The 15070-nt window shown below is 48.5% G+C and overlaps 1 protein-coding gene across 2 annotated transcripts in view; it reads left to right on the forward strand.

Moving 5' to 3' along the window:
- The window catches only part of ACSS3 (acyl-CoA synthetase short chain family member 3), a 173372-nt gene that overhangs the window by 26413 nt on the left and 131889 nt on the right, over positions 1-15070 (forward strand). Inside the window, exon 1 of one of the 2 annotated variants that reach the window (XM_050935237.1) lies at positions 8257-8534. The exons of the other annotated variant lie outside the window; for it this stretch is intronic. Coding sequence (XP_050791194.1) covers positions 8257-8534 — 278 coding nt within the window. Of the gene's footprint in view, positions 1-8256; positions 8535-15070 lie in introns of those variants that run through there. 2 annotated transcript variants of the gene reach the window in all.

Below are 15070 nucleotides of genomic sequence, written 5' to 3' on the forward strand. Positions count from 1 at the left end.
TATTTGGATTGCTTTGAAATTTGGCATGCATCCTGGAGGCATGGGGTAGCATTAGTGATCCAAATGTGGGGCCATTTGACCAAGAAGTTTCCAAGTGACAGCCTCCCACCCAAAATGGTTTACTTCTGCTGCCTTGGACTGTTACACTGAGGCCACGTCCACACTACAGAGTAAAATCGAAATTAATAAAATCGATTTTATAAAACAGGTTTTATAAAATCGATTTTACGCATCCACACTAGGGCACATTACTTCGGTGGTGTGCGTCCATGGTCCCAGGCTACCATCGATTTCCGGAGCGGTGCACTCTGGGTAGCTCAGTAAAAGAATGGGACCAATAACTTCGATTTCCGTCCACACTAACCCTAAATCGATATAGTAATATCGATTTTAGGGTTACTCCTCTCGTTGAGCAGGAGTACAGAAATCGATTTTAAGACCCCTTAAAATCGATTTTAAGTGCCTTGTAGTGTGGACGGGTACAGCGTTAAATCGATTTAACGCTGTTTAAATTGATTTAACGCTGTAGTGTGGACCAGGCCTGAGAGGTACTAATGAGTGGATGAATCAAAGCCCTAGTTGTGATTGACAGCTGTGAAGTCACCCTTCAATTAACATAACTAAGGATAATGTTGCTTCTTTTTGACCCAAGTGGCTAGTCAAAGATTGGGGCCTAGCTGAAGAAACTGATGGAGTCTGGTATTTTCTCTGATACAATCTCGTTTATTTACAAGTAATGTACTTAGTTGCCCTTGTGCAAATGGAGGATGAACCAAGAACAAAAGGAGCAGTTTCTTAGTTTACAGTCCCAAATATCTTTAGCCAACAACTTTAAAAGTTCCTCTCTAGCTTTTTTCCCAGGGTCACACTGTGATCATAGGCTACTGCTTGGCTTTCTTGCTTTTTACCTCTGCCTCTCTCTTTGTTCTTGTCTTTTTCAGTCTTTTGTCGGTCTCCCCCTTTCTCTCTTGCCCCCCTCCAAAAAAAAAACCAACCCCCCCCAATACTAAGCCAAAAGCTCCTGGGCAGGTTCACATACTCTTTTTGTCTTAGCTGGGGTCTTATGCTTACAGATATGTTAACTGAAGGGTAAGTTTTAACTTATCAATCTCAATGGTGTTTTAACTTACTCCATAAAAAGGTGTTGAGCAGCTTGAAACAAGTTAATCACAGGCCCTTCTAACACAAAAGGAGTTTGGATGGAGTAGGTGGAGGTTGCTAAAATTTGAGTCATGGGGCACAGGCGGCATCTTTCTTAGTTGCCAGAGGGTGCTTGACCCCCACTCTGCCCCAAGCTCCACTCCACTCCTTCTTTCAAGCCCCCATCTTGGCCCCACCTCCGCCTCTTCCTGCCCCCTCCGCCCCAGCGCCTCCTGCATGCTGCTGAACAGCTGATCACTGGTGGGCGGAAGGTGCTGAGAGGGAGGGGAAGGAGCTGATCAGTGAGGCCCGCTGGTGCGTGAGAAGTGCTGGGGGGAAGGGGAGGATCTGTTTGGGAGGTCTGCTGGTGGGTGCTGAGCACCCACTATTTTGTTTTCCATTGGTGCTCCAACTCTGGAGCACTCACGGAGTCAGCACGTATGCATGGAGGGGGGGTTATTTTTGGAGAAATATAATCAAAGAATTTGGGGGAAAATTAGACATGTGAATGCTTCCTGGGAAGGGAGAGAGATTAGGAGGTGGCGGAATGGGGAATAAGAGGAGAAGAGCATGGGGCTGTAGAAAGCGAAGGGAGGTTATGGGGATGCATGAGAGAGGAGAGAGACTGACGGCTCAGGTGAGGGAGGCATAGGGAATGAGAGGTGGGACATTGGGTTTATGTCTATACTATGAATCTAGGAGTGTGATTTTCCATGCTCATGTACTCATACTTGCGCTAGCTCCCATCAAGCTAATGTGAGTATAAATAGTAGTGTAGCCATGCAATAGCATTAGACAGAATCCTGTGAGTGAGAGTGAATGGGCTGTAAAAGGAGGTGAAGGGCTTGTACATTTCAGCAACTGTGGAGCTGGCAGAGTAAAGGTATGTGTGTTAATCAGGTGTATTTGGGCATTGTTGAAAGCAGGCAGAGTTAAGGTTGCATGCGCAGCATTAACTGTGCATTTCCTGGATTTTAGAATTTTGAGTTTTCCTCAACATTCTGCAAGGGGATGACATACCACCAAGCAACCTTAATTCTGAGTTCACATAGTTCTTTGCCACTGAATTATATGTATTCCAATAGTCTAACCTTCCAATCTTATAGAACTTTAAAATAAACCTTTATCTGAGTCTGATAAATCATCTGCTCTCGCAACGCAATCTTGATCTGATCTGTTCACACATTGTCAGGAGCTGTCAGACTTAATCAAAATAAACATATGGAAGTTTGTTCGTTGCATTTAATATCTATCCTGTCATAGAGCAGGACAGGCAGATTTAAGACTGTATTGCTACATTCAATTTAAAAGCCATTAACTGCTTTCTTTTAGCCTGAATGTGCATAATGTCAAGAAAAAACGAATAATGTTTACAGACAGGCTCGAAGAGAGACTTCTCTAAAAGTGGACTTACAGAACTCAGCTGTCCTGCCCACATATCACATGCTTGTGTTCAAGACAACTTGTGATTTATTATTAATTATTATTGTAGCACTGAGGAGCCTCAGTCATAGACCAAGACCCTATTGCTAGGTGCTATACAAACACAGAAGACAATCTCTGTTCATGCTTATCTGAGACTGTGTGTGTACACATATATTATTATTTGTTATGATTATTTATTATTTGTATTACCATAGCATCTTACAGCCCTAGTCATGGACCAGGACCCCACTGTTTTAGGTGCTGTACAAACACAGAACAAAAAGACCATTCCTGTCCCAAAAGGCTTGCAATCTAAATATAAGGCAAGAGACAACAGATGAATACAGAAAGAAGGGAGAGTACAAGGGAATGAGACAACATTGGTCAGCTTGTTAGGCAGTGGTCTGAGCACAGGAGCAGCCTAACGGTTAATTTTTGTGTGGACCTCACAGCAAAGGATAGTTTGAAGGAGGGTTTTGAATGAGGATACTAAGTTAATTTTGTGGATGTTTATGGGAAGCTTCTCCCAAGCATGAGGGGCAGCTTGGGAGAAAGCACAAAGGTTCTTTGTTTGAAAATTTAACTAGTGGGAGATTGAGGCTGTGTCATGGGCTGATCAGAGGAGGGTGTTGACCTTTTGATGAGAATGTAGATATAACAGGTCAAGTGGGGATACATTGTGAAAGGTTCTGAAAGTGAAGACTAATAGATTCATATGATAGAGAAGAGGGAGCCATGAAGGGATGCAAAGGAGAGGGTGACATGATCAAAGTGACATGTTAGGAAAATGATCTTGGCAGCAGCATTCTGAATGGATATCAGTGGTGCAAGAAGGCATTTGTCAAAGCCAGAGGAAAGGATGTTGAAGAAATTGAGACATGAGATGAAGAGAGTGTGGATGAGCACTTAAGCTGTCTGTAGACATACCTAAGTACTAACAGTGATGATATGCCCAGCCAACTCAAAAGCTTTCCTTGGTGCCTGAGGACAAAATTTGTTTACTGGCCCAATTTTGTTCTCACTGAAATCAATAACAAAATTCCTGTTGCCTTAAAAGGGAGCAAGATCAGGCCCTAACTGAGTATGCTGGCTGTGTGCAAGAATTCTCCATGGACAATGGGAGGAAATGGAATTCTTCCTCTGATGCACCACCAGCAAATCCATAAATACTATACCAATCTCAGGGCTGCAATCATATTCACAGCCCTTTTGCTCCTCTTCCTTGAAGCATATTGGCCAGAGGATGTGAATAGACAATCCTTCCATCCCTGCCTATTTCTTCAACCCCCTCTCCATAGTTGAGAAAGAGTATCTGCAAAATGGTGCAGGTGGCACAGTATTCCAAAGTGCAGCCTCTTGGTGTCTCAGAAATGCCATTCTGATTCCTTTGCTTTGGTGGCATTCTCCAGTCCTTCCACAGGCTACAGGGTGGGACCTTAAATGTGCGAAGTTCTTTTAGAATGTTTACTGAACAGTCTTCACTTGCATTGTAAGCTTCTTTGTTATATACGGGGCCTAGCATATTGGGGCCTCTTGGCATTACTCATGATGGTGTGGTTTTGTTTGCATCAGAAATAGAAACCACCATTCTTGATGTCTGAAGAGTGGTAGTTGTTTTTGGGGGTGGAGAATGGGATAAAGTGAGAGGGAGTTGGGCCAAAATGAGACCGTTTATTGGTCAAATCCTGCTCACCTTATTCAGTCCTGACTGAGAATTTATTGAGTTAATGTTTTCCCTCTTGTAGTGGGTAAATAGACTATTTCCTTTGATCAGTTTATTCATTTACCAGTTATGTACCTTGTTGAATGACTAAACTTGGAATATATCAGTAATAGTCACCTTGCATAACCCCCAAGTTAATAGTGAATGTTACAATATTTGTGGCTATCCTGATTTGTTGACACACACGTATACTTACTTGGAGTTGTAATTTTCTTCTTCTTCTATTTCCTTTATACCACTGTTTCTGGTGAGGATCATGGTGACAGTATGGAGAAACAGACCTCCTTTCCTTCTACAACAGGTTCCAGCTCCTCCTGAGGGATTCCCAAGTGTTCCCAGGCCAACAGGGAGATATAATTTTTCGAGTGTCCTAGATTGGCCTGGGGACCTCCTCCCAGTGGGACATGCCTGGTAGACATCCAAAGGAAGCCTCCCAGAGGGCATCCTTATCAGGTGCCCAAACCACCTCAGCTAGCTCCTCTTGATCCAGAGAAGTAGCAGCTCTCCTTCAAGGCTCTCCTGAATAGCTGAGCCCCTCACATTGTCTTGGAGAGTATGTCCAGCCACACTGTGGAGAAACCTCATTTCTGCCCCTTGTACCCATGATTTTGTCCTTTTGGTCATTACGCAAAGTTTATGACCATAGGTGAGGATGGGGACATTGATTGGCCCGTAAACCAAGAGCTTTGTCCAAGAACTCAGCTCCTGCTTCACCACCACGGATTGGTACAGCGCCCACATCACTGTTGCTGCTGCACCAATTTACTGGTCAATCTCCTGCGCCACTTACCATCACTTATAAACAAGACCCCTAGGCAGCTGCTCCCCTTCACCTAGAGAGAACAATCCACTTTCCTCTGAGAGACGACCATGACCTCCAATTTGGAGATGCTAATTCTCATCCCAGCTGCTTCACAGTCAGCAGCAAAATGTAATTTTCGGTATCTCTTATACAATGTCTTTGTATAATGTGACTCTATGAACAATCTGCTCCCCCTACTTTTTTTTTTCATTACAGATAGAGTCATTAGAACAGTAAAATAACTGATTCCATAAAGAATATATAACTCTGCAAAATTCAGGAGTCTAGTGTATTCTTTTAGCTGGTTCACACTTTATAGTATTCTAAAAAGGACCCTCTGAAACTTAGAAAAGTCCTCTGGCTTGGCCCCAGATAGTAAAAAGAAATTCAAAACAATTTGAAGTAGCTGAGCTTAAGATGTTTCTTCCATTCTCAGACGCCTTGCTGATACTAGTGGTAGTCCCCATTTTAGGCACGGGGAATCTCTCTCAAACCAGTAGAATCTTTCAAAACAAGGGATGGGGGAGATGTTTTTAGTTTGTAATTACTGCAGCTGCTCAGTAATGGGAGTACACCAAACCCATAATGTGCCAGTAGCATACAACGGCTCAAAGGCAAGTACTGTAGGTGCTTCAGTAGCTAGGTCTTGAGGGTGCTGGCCTTGGTAGGTGCCAGTAACCAGTCAGACACATGGCTACAAGAAAAGGTTTTTTACTAGGGCTGGCAGGAAAGGTAAAGGTTGGACATACCTTAGGTTCAGAGTCTTAAACCTTTACAGTTCAAAGTGAGCCATAGCTGTAAATGTTTGGGTCCCTGGAGCAGTCCAGTCGAGAATTAGGAATCTGCAGGGATAGTGCCTGGAGTACCCTCTCCAGTGCAGCTCTATTCCAAGCAAACAGGAACTTACAGGTTTTCAAACCTCTGTCTCTGATTCAAACCTGTGTCTCTGCACTGCCTCCCTGCCCAGCTGCTGTTGCTTCTGTCAGGGGCGGCTCCAGGCGCCAGCACGGCAAGTGCATGCTTGGGGCGGCAAGCTGCGGGGGGCGCTCTGCCGGCGCCACGAGGGCAGCAGGCAGGCTGCCTTCGGTGCCTTGCCTGCAGAGGACCCGCTGGTGCTGTGGCTTCGGCGGACCTCCCGCAGGCGTGCCTGCGGAAGGTCCGCAGGCAAGCTGCCGAAGGCTGCCTGCCAGCTGTGCTTGGGATGGCAAAATGCATGGCGCCGCCCATGTTCTCTGTAAGTGCCATATAGTCCTGCACTCCGCTGTGATGTCCAGCAGTCACAGCCTTTTCCATGTGTGGCTGTGTATATGGTTTCTGGGGACTCTTTTTTGTATCTAGCTTCACTGTAGCTCCTGGCTAGCCATGCAGCTGTGCCTTCACTGAACACAGCATGGCAGTGCCCACTTTCTGGTTCAAGAGTTTTCCCCACCGCACATGCCCTTCCTTCTAGCCAGATAAGGGGAAAGGACTGATTCAAATTGGAATTAATGCATTCACCTTTGGCCTGGCTGCCCACAATGCTCCCATCAGGGGGCCAGGTCAAACCTGAGTGATGCAGTGAACTCATGCCTAAGGTGCCAGGTCACTAAGCCCAGAGTAGGCGGCTGAGCCCAGCCTTCCCTATGTGATGGAAGCGACCGGAGCTACTGCTGTGGGATAAGTGCAGGATCACTCTACAACTTCTCTCCTCTTGGGGGCAGCACCCACCTCCCAGTGACAGCACACAACCTTGCCCCTCTAGGGACAGGGCCCCCCCTGCTTTAGCCACTAGAAATGTTGCAACCAAACACCCAGTACTTATACAAATCACATAAGTGTTGAAAATAACCTCACAATAAGATGCCCCTCTTCCTCCTTTTTCACTTTGCTCCCTCTGCACCCACTTAATTCATTTCTCTTCATCCTCATAATAAGCATATTCTGTTACTGCAGGCCGATACAGTTGAGCAGTAGGTTTCAATTATTTTTTATGGAGGGGTGAGGGAGAGGAGAGGGAATATTTGTGATTTATTGAAAGTGATGTGGGGAGGCACAGTGGTACAGATCTAGATTGTGCATTCCTCTGCCTTGTGTTCTCACAAGGTTGGCAGTCTGACTAACCTCAGGCTTGGGAAGGCCAGGCTGTTGGTTGTGCTCTGGGCCAGTGCTATCATTAAGGCGAAGTAGGCGGTTGCCTAGGGTGCCAAGATTTGGGGGTGCCAAAAAGCGGTGCCCCCAATTTTTTTTTACAGCGGTTCCTCCCCGAGGGCGCGGTGGCTGCTCCACTTCTCCCATCTCCCAGGCTTGCAGCACCAATCAGCTGTTTGGCGCTGCAAGCCTGGCAGGAGAATTAGAGCGGAGGAGGCATGCTTGGGGAGAAGGTGGAGCAGAGGTGAGCTGGGGTGGGGAGCTTCTACATGGTTCTCTGGGCCGGGGTGGGGGGAGTGGGTAGCTGCCGTGGGGGTGCCTCAGGGTGTATGGTGGGGAACTGCCATGGGGGGGCACCTCAGGGTGGAGGGGGGGTGGGGAGTTGCCACAGGGCTGGATGGGAGGCGCAAGGTGGAAGTTTCGCCTAGGGTGCGAAACGTCCTTGCAGGGACCCTGGCTGTGCTGGTTTGAGGCTCCCCTAGCCCTGGAGATGATGGAGGTAGAAGGGGCTGCACTGCGTGCATGCTCCCTGCTTGGAGGGACACGTTGGCTGCTCGAAGCTATGTCAAGTGCCTCCAGGTACTATGGACAAGGGCGCCTGTGCTAACAGTTAGAGTCCCGGCTACGCGGATACAAATCTGTAGCCGGACAGGGCTCTGCTAACAGTGCCCTATAAGCAGGAAGATCTGTTTTGCCTGGCCCACGCTCCGAGATGCGCGGGGCTCTGACCCGCTGTTCAGCGCAGAGACCGTGAATGAAATCGGGGCGGTCACTCAGGCTTGTGCAACCGAACTCACCTGGCCCCTGGCCATCAGCAGGGGCGGCTCAGCGGCAGGAGCAAAGCCCGGGCTGGACTCGGTACTTTAGCGCCTGCAGACCTGTTGCTCGCGAAGCGCTCCGCGGCGGAGAGCGGCGCTTGCAGCGGGCAGGGGATCCAGCTCGGCTTTTTCGAGCGGCTTCCACGTGGCCCTTCAGTCGGGCTAGAGGGAGTCGCTCCCCAGCCGCACGGGACGGGAGCGGTCCGCAGAGCGGCATCACCATGGGCCTCCAGCGCAGGTTGATAGGGATCCTCGCCTGCAACCGGGTCTGGGGCAATGGCTGGCTGACGGGGCCAGCCCGGCGCGGCGCTGGGAGCGCTCGCGCCGCCCGGCGCTCCCTCTCCGCCGGGCAGGCCGCCCCCGAGGGCGCGTACGAGCGGGCGGTCAGGGCTGCCCTGGCGGAGCCCGAGAAGCTGTGGGGAGAAGCCGCCGGGCGGATCCAGTGGTACAAGCCCTGGGTCAAACTCGTGGACAGGAGCAACCCGCTCGTAGCCTCCTGGTGAGCGACACCCCGCCCTCCTCCGGGGGCGCCCTCGGAGCAGTGGGTGAGCGGCCGGCGGTGCAGCAGAGAAGGGCTAGAGACAGCGCGGGGAAGCCCAGCGTCCGCCCGGGGGGGGCTGGAGGGAAGAAGAGAGCGTCCGTCGTGGGGTCGGGTGTGTGGGGAGCAGGAGCAGCAGGGAATGTCCCCAGACCTGTCAGGGGGTCAGATGTGTGTGTGGGGAGAACAGCTATTTCTCTAGCATATAATGGGGCCTGTGTTTGTAGGGGGAGGAGGAGCAGGGAATGTCCCAAACTTATCATGGGGATCTGGTGTTGGAGAAGCAGTAAGTGCCTCTAGCCCAGGGGTGGGCAAACTTTTTGGCCCCAGGGCCCCATTGGGATTGGGCAACTGTATGGAGAGCTGGGTAGGGAAGGCTGTGGCTCCCCAAACCGCCTGGCCTCCATCTCCTCCCACTTCCTGCCCCTGACTGCCCCCCTCTGAACCCCCAACCCATCCAACCTCCCCCCTGCTCCTTGTTCCCTGACTGCCTCCTCCTGGGACACCCGCCCCCATCCAAAGCCCCTGCTCCCTGTCTGCTCCAACCCCATTTACACCCCTGCCCTCTGACAGCCCCCCAGGGGCTCCCACCCCCTATCCAACCACTCTCTGCTCCTCACCCCCTGACCACCTTCTCCTGGGATCCCCCACCCCTAACTGCCCCCTGGGATCCCACCCCCTTATCCAGCCTCCATGTCCCCTGACTGCCCTCCCAATCCCTATCCACATTCCCATCCTCTGACAGCCCCCCAGGACTCCTACTCCCAACTCTCCCTGTTCCCCACCCCCTGACCACCGCCCCCAGAACCTCCACTCTATCCAACTGCGCCTCCTCCTCCCTGACCAGGAGCGGTGCCAGACCTTCTGGCGCCCTAGGCAGAATTCGGAGGGCGGCATTTTGTGCACTCCCCACAGGGCACGCGGGAGCTTCCGGTTCCGCTCCCATCATGCCGCCGAAGAAGGACCCTCCGCCAAAATGCTGCAGGCGACAGTGGCAGTCATTGAGCTGCTCAATTGCCTGCGCTGTTCTCCGCAGCACGTCGGTAGAAGGGCCTTCTTCGGCAGCGCAACGGGCGCAGAAACAGAAGCTCTTGTGTGCCCCATGGAGAACGCACAAAATGCCACCCCACGAATCCTGGAGCCCTAGGCGACTGCCTAGGGTCTCCTAATGAAAGCGCCGGCTCTGTCCCTGACTGCCCCCCCGCTCCCCTACTTGACCCCCTTACCAGCAGCAGGAGCTTGCAGCCATGCCACCTGGCCAGAGCCAGCTGCGCTTCCCATGCTGCCCAGCGAGAGCAGTGGGCCAGAGTGTGGCCCGTGTGGCTGCGGGGGAGTGGATAGGGATGGGGACAAGGTTCCCCGGCTGGGAGCTCAGGGGCCGGGCAGGATGGGCCCGTGGGCTGTAGTGTGCCCATGTCTGCTCTAGCCTATCAGTGAGACCCAGGGCTTTGTTTGTGTGTGGTGGTGAGGAGGAGAAGAGAATGCCTCTAATGTATAATGGGGGTCAGGTGTGTTGGAGGCAAAGCATGCCCTCCACCTTTAATAGGGGGTCACTGGTGCACATCTGTGTTCTTCCTTCCCTGATCTTCACCAGTAGTATGTTTGGTATACCCATCATAACAAATGTTTCTGTTCTGACTAGAAAATATGGACCCTTTTAGGTGGGGGAAATGGGTATGTTTCACCAATACTAAAACATGCATAAGGAAGCCGAATTGATGTGTGTTTTGTTGGCTGTTTTTGTAGCATCACACCAAAAGTAGATCAGAATGTAGAGACTAAATGTTTTCTATACTGTTTATGGCAGAGGATGTCTATAACATGAGATTACAGGTAAATCATTGCACCGTTCACTGAGCGTATGCATGCCACTTACACTAAACTAAAATCAAATTGCAGCAAGAGATTTTAGATAGTTACTTTAAAATCCTGTTACTTTAATTTATTCTCTTTTAGAAAGTATCATAATAAATCTGCCAAATTGGTACGCAGTTTGTGAAAAGTTTGTACTCTGGAAAGAAGACATATTTTATTATGGTGAATCTTGACAAAATCAAACTCTTTTGACCTTCAAAAAGTTTTTTATTTTGACAATAAACTAATACAGCAACATAATTGATATCAGTCAGTTAAAGTAAATTGAAAGATAATTTGTTACATTCAATGCCTTTCCAAAGACGACTTCACCATTGAACTTTTATTTTTTATTTTTATTTTTTTTTTGTATTGGGGAGGCAGGATAATATTAGAAAAAGAATTTCCATTGCATTCCCCTAGAAAACCTGTGTACAATATACATCAAAAAAACGCTGGAGCAGTGTCCCAGCTGTGTGTTTAGTAAGTCTATGCCCTATATCTTTTTTTATGTTTTCAGAAGGGAACTTCAGTTAAATTCACCGTTTAGACGTTAATTTAAAAATTATGGCCAAGCATGTGATCTGTCAGAGTTCTAAATCATTTCCACTAATTTAGCTGTAATACAATAATTTGTCATGAGAATAGAAGCATTATTCTGCATCTCTCCACTACAGGGGTGGTGAGCCTGAGCCAGAGAAGGAGCCAGAATTTACCAATGTACATTGCCAAAGAGTCACAATAATACATCAGCAGCCCCCCATCAGCTTCCCCACCCCGCTCCCAGTGCCTTCCGCCCAGGGACACTCCTGCTGATCAGCTCCTTCCTCCCCTCCCTCCCTGCATATCCTGATCAGTTGTTTCGTGGTGTGCAGGAGGCTCTGGGGGGGGGGGGGGAGAGAGAGGAGCGAGGGCACTGCAGGCTTAGGCGAGGGGATGGGAAGGGGTGGAGTGGGCGCAGGGCCTGTGGCAGAGCCAAGGGTTAAGCAGTGAGTACCCCCTGGCACATTGGAAAGTTGGTGCCTGTAGCTCCAAGCTCCAGCTCCGGAGTAGGTGCCTATACAAGGAGCTGCATGTGGCTTCAGAGCCAGAGGTTGGCAGCCCCTGCTCCACTGTAATAAAATAACTAAGGAAGATGTTAAACAGAATCTACTAGGGATAAACGCTTTTAAATATGAGAGGGGTAGCTGTGTTAGTCTGGATCTAAAAAGTGAAAAAGAGTCCTGTGGCACCTTATAGACTAACAGATGTATTGTAGCATAAGCTTTCGTGGGTGAATATCCACTTCGTCAGACGTTTGACGAAGTGGGTATTCACCCATGAAAGCTTATGCTCCAGTACGTCTGTTAGTCTATAAGGTGCCACAGGACTTTTTGTCACTTTTAAATAAGCAGTCCTGTATAACTTACAGCTAAGAGTCCTAAAACAGGTAGCTACGGAGATCTGTCATTCACCGATGTTAATTTTGAATAATCTTGGAATACTGGGAAAGTTCTAGAAGACTGAAAGAATACTAATGCCATACCAGTATTAAAAATGAGCAAGTAGAATGTCCTGACTAATTACAGGCCATTTACCCTGACATCACCCTTGGGCATAATAATGGAAGCTGGTATTAGATTCAGTCAATAAAGAGCTAAAGGATACAAATATAATTAATGTCAGCATGGTTCTGTGGAAAATAGGTTTTGTCAAAAACAAACCTGAATTCATTCTTTGAGATAAGTTTGGCTGAGAAATGTAACTGCCTTGGACTTGGACTTTCGTAAGGCATTTTGACTTGATACCACAAGTCAAACACAAGTTATTGGACTAAGTGTATGGGTAACTGTGAAATTCTATGGGCGGTGTTAGATAGGAGATCAGACTAAACGATATAAGGTCTCTTCTGGCTTTATACCTCATTTTTTCCCTGTGCAAAGTGGATATAAACTGCTGCTCAATCACAGTGATAGCATTTTATACCACTTTGCATAGGAGTGAAGAACTACACAAAGGTGCAAGGCTGGGAGGATCAGAATCAGACCCTCTCTTTCTGACTGGAATTGTATTGATGTCAAGTATCTAGTGCTCCATTTTATTTAATAAAACACAGTGAAATCAAGTACAAGTCTGTATACGTCTCATGTCTACACTCTCTCTAACAAAGGAGTTTCTTTACCTTCATATGCTCCACAAATGTTTATTTTAGTCCAAGTTTATATGTTCATGCTTATCTGAAACAGAGAGTGAGTGTGCCTATATATTATTACTTGTTGATTGTTTGTTTGTCTCACTGTAGCATCTAAGAGCCCCAGTTATAGCCCAGGACTCCATTGTGTTAGGTTCTGTACAGACACAAAAGACTGTCCCTGCCCCAAAGTGCTTACAATCTATGTTTAAGACAAGAGGCAGCAGATGGAGGAGTACAAGGACAAGTACATGCCTACAAAACGATGACAAAGGAGAGTTTTAAGGTGGGATTTGAAGGAGGATCATGAGGTATCTTTGAAGATGTTTATGGGGTGCTCTTCCATGAGGGGCAGCACGGGAGAAAGCACAGAAGTGCATGTTTGAAAATTTAACAAGTAAGCAACTGGGGCTGGTGCCGTTGGTAGATCAAAGGCAGGAGTCAACGTTTCAATAGTGAATGAGAGATGATAGGTAGGGTAGGGATAGGCAGTGAAAGGCCTTTGAAAGTTAAGACAAGTCGCTTGTATTTGATCCAATAGAGGGGGAGGGGGCAATAGAAGGCTGCAAAGAGGAATAATGTGATCAAAGCGATGGATCTGTGCAGCAGCATTCTGAAAGGATATGGGTGCGGCAAGATTGTATTTGTCAAGGTAAACAAAAGATGCTGCAATAATCGAGATGCGAAATGGCAGGAGTTTTAGCTTGGTGGATGGATGTTATGCAGAGAGAATTTGGTTCATCCGATCGTGGCTCCCAGGCCAATGGGGGCTGCAGGAAACGACGCGGACCGAGGGATGTGCTGGCCGCCCTTCCTGCAACCCCCATTGGTCTGGAGCGGCGAACCGCGGCCAGTGGTAGCCGGGATTGGCTGAACCTGCAGATGCGGCAAGTAAACAAACCAGTGCGGACCGCCAGGGGTTTTCCATGAACAAGCGGCGGCCTGACTTTGAGAAGCACTGCTCTAAAGAGTCCAAGCACAAAAAAAGACCACAGAAACCAGTGAATCTGTCATTACTGGGTACTGACCTGCACTGACCTACTGCCAGCACCTGCATTCCTCCAAGCTCGAGACCTGTCTGCTCCAGGGAAGACAATTGTTCCTGTACCAGTTGTGGGGACTGAGAAAGTATCCTTGATTCCAGGGAAGCTGGGAAGTGTTTGCTCTGGGAGAGTCAAGGTTTCCACACTGCCTGGAACCCTCTACTTCCAGGGAGACTTTATCTTCTGTGCAGGGCATGCCTCAGCTGAGGCACCTCTTACCCCGTGCTCCGGCACCTCTTAGCCCAGCAACGGAATGGGCTAGACAACAGCACCTACACTCCACCCCATCTGACAGGGATGGCAAAGCAGCTTGACCTTTTGGGCCTCAAGGTCTTCTCCTCAGCCAGCCTTCAATCTGAGATCTTGATCAGGCATTACTTGCCAAATACAATTTCCTGTATTACAGCAAATTGGAGGACTTTGCTGAAAAACTGCCTCAACAAGTCTGGGCCCCTTCTAAGCAATAATAGAGGAGGGGAACAAGATCATTGTTTCAATTGGCGGTGGATGTGGCAGATACCTCATCACTAGAGCCCTGTAAATCTGTGGATATCCACTTTATATCTGTGGACCATTTTTGCGAATTGCAGCTTGGATGCAGATACAAATTTTGTATCCTGGCAGGGCTGTGCAGCACATGCTCATCCGAATGTAACAGCTGTCACCCAGCCCTCAGGCTCCAGCTCAGCTCTCTGAATCATGCAACAGCAGGCTGCAATATGTTGCAATAGCCTCTGGGTATTCTGGGAGTTGAAATCCCTAGCTTTCTCAGATGGAGGAGGTAAATTACAACTCCCAGAAAGTAGTGTGCCAAGTGCCATTTTGAAAGATGTGTGGTTGTACTTTAGCGGGCGCTGTGAAGAGAATAGTTGTCGCTGCTGTCTGTCCCGGCTAGGTCCGCATGCGTTAGAGCCACTGTAGTTGCGTAGGGGTGTCCAAGGCCCCCACTGGGAGGGTGGTGCTGCACACAAGGCCCAGGATTGTAGCCTCCCTGCCTGGAGTGGGGAAAAAGGTGTGGCGGGGGAGAAGTGGGGAGCCATTGGGGGTCAGTTTGGCACAGCCTTGCATCACTGGTGCTGGGTGACCTGTGGAGCCTTTGGTAGAGCCCTTCAAATCCGCAGATATCCACATCCATGGATGCAGATATCCACGGACAAATTTTGTGGCTCGAACATGGATAAAAAATTTTGTATCTGCGCAGGACTCTACTCATCGCTCTCCATGGCCTTGGACATTGTCATGAGGATGAGATTGTGGCTTCTTTCCTCTGGTTTTCTTATGGAGGTACAAGATATCATCAAAGACCTCCCTTTTGATTAATTCTATCTTTTGAACCAGAAAATGGACAACTCTCTCCACATTCTCAAGGATTTGAGGACACTTCATTCCTTGGGTATTTAAATACTTGCACTGAAGCATAAATTGTACCG

Source organism: Gopherus flavomarginatus, chromosome 1 (genome assembly GCF_025201925.1).
Source record: "Gopherus flavomarginatus isolate rGopFla2 chromosome 1, rGopFla2.mat.asm, whole genome shotgun sequence".
Classification (NCBI taxonomy): Eukaryota; Metazoa; Chordata; order Testudines; family Testudinidae; genus Gopherus; species Gopherus flavomarginatus.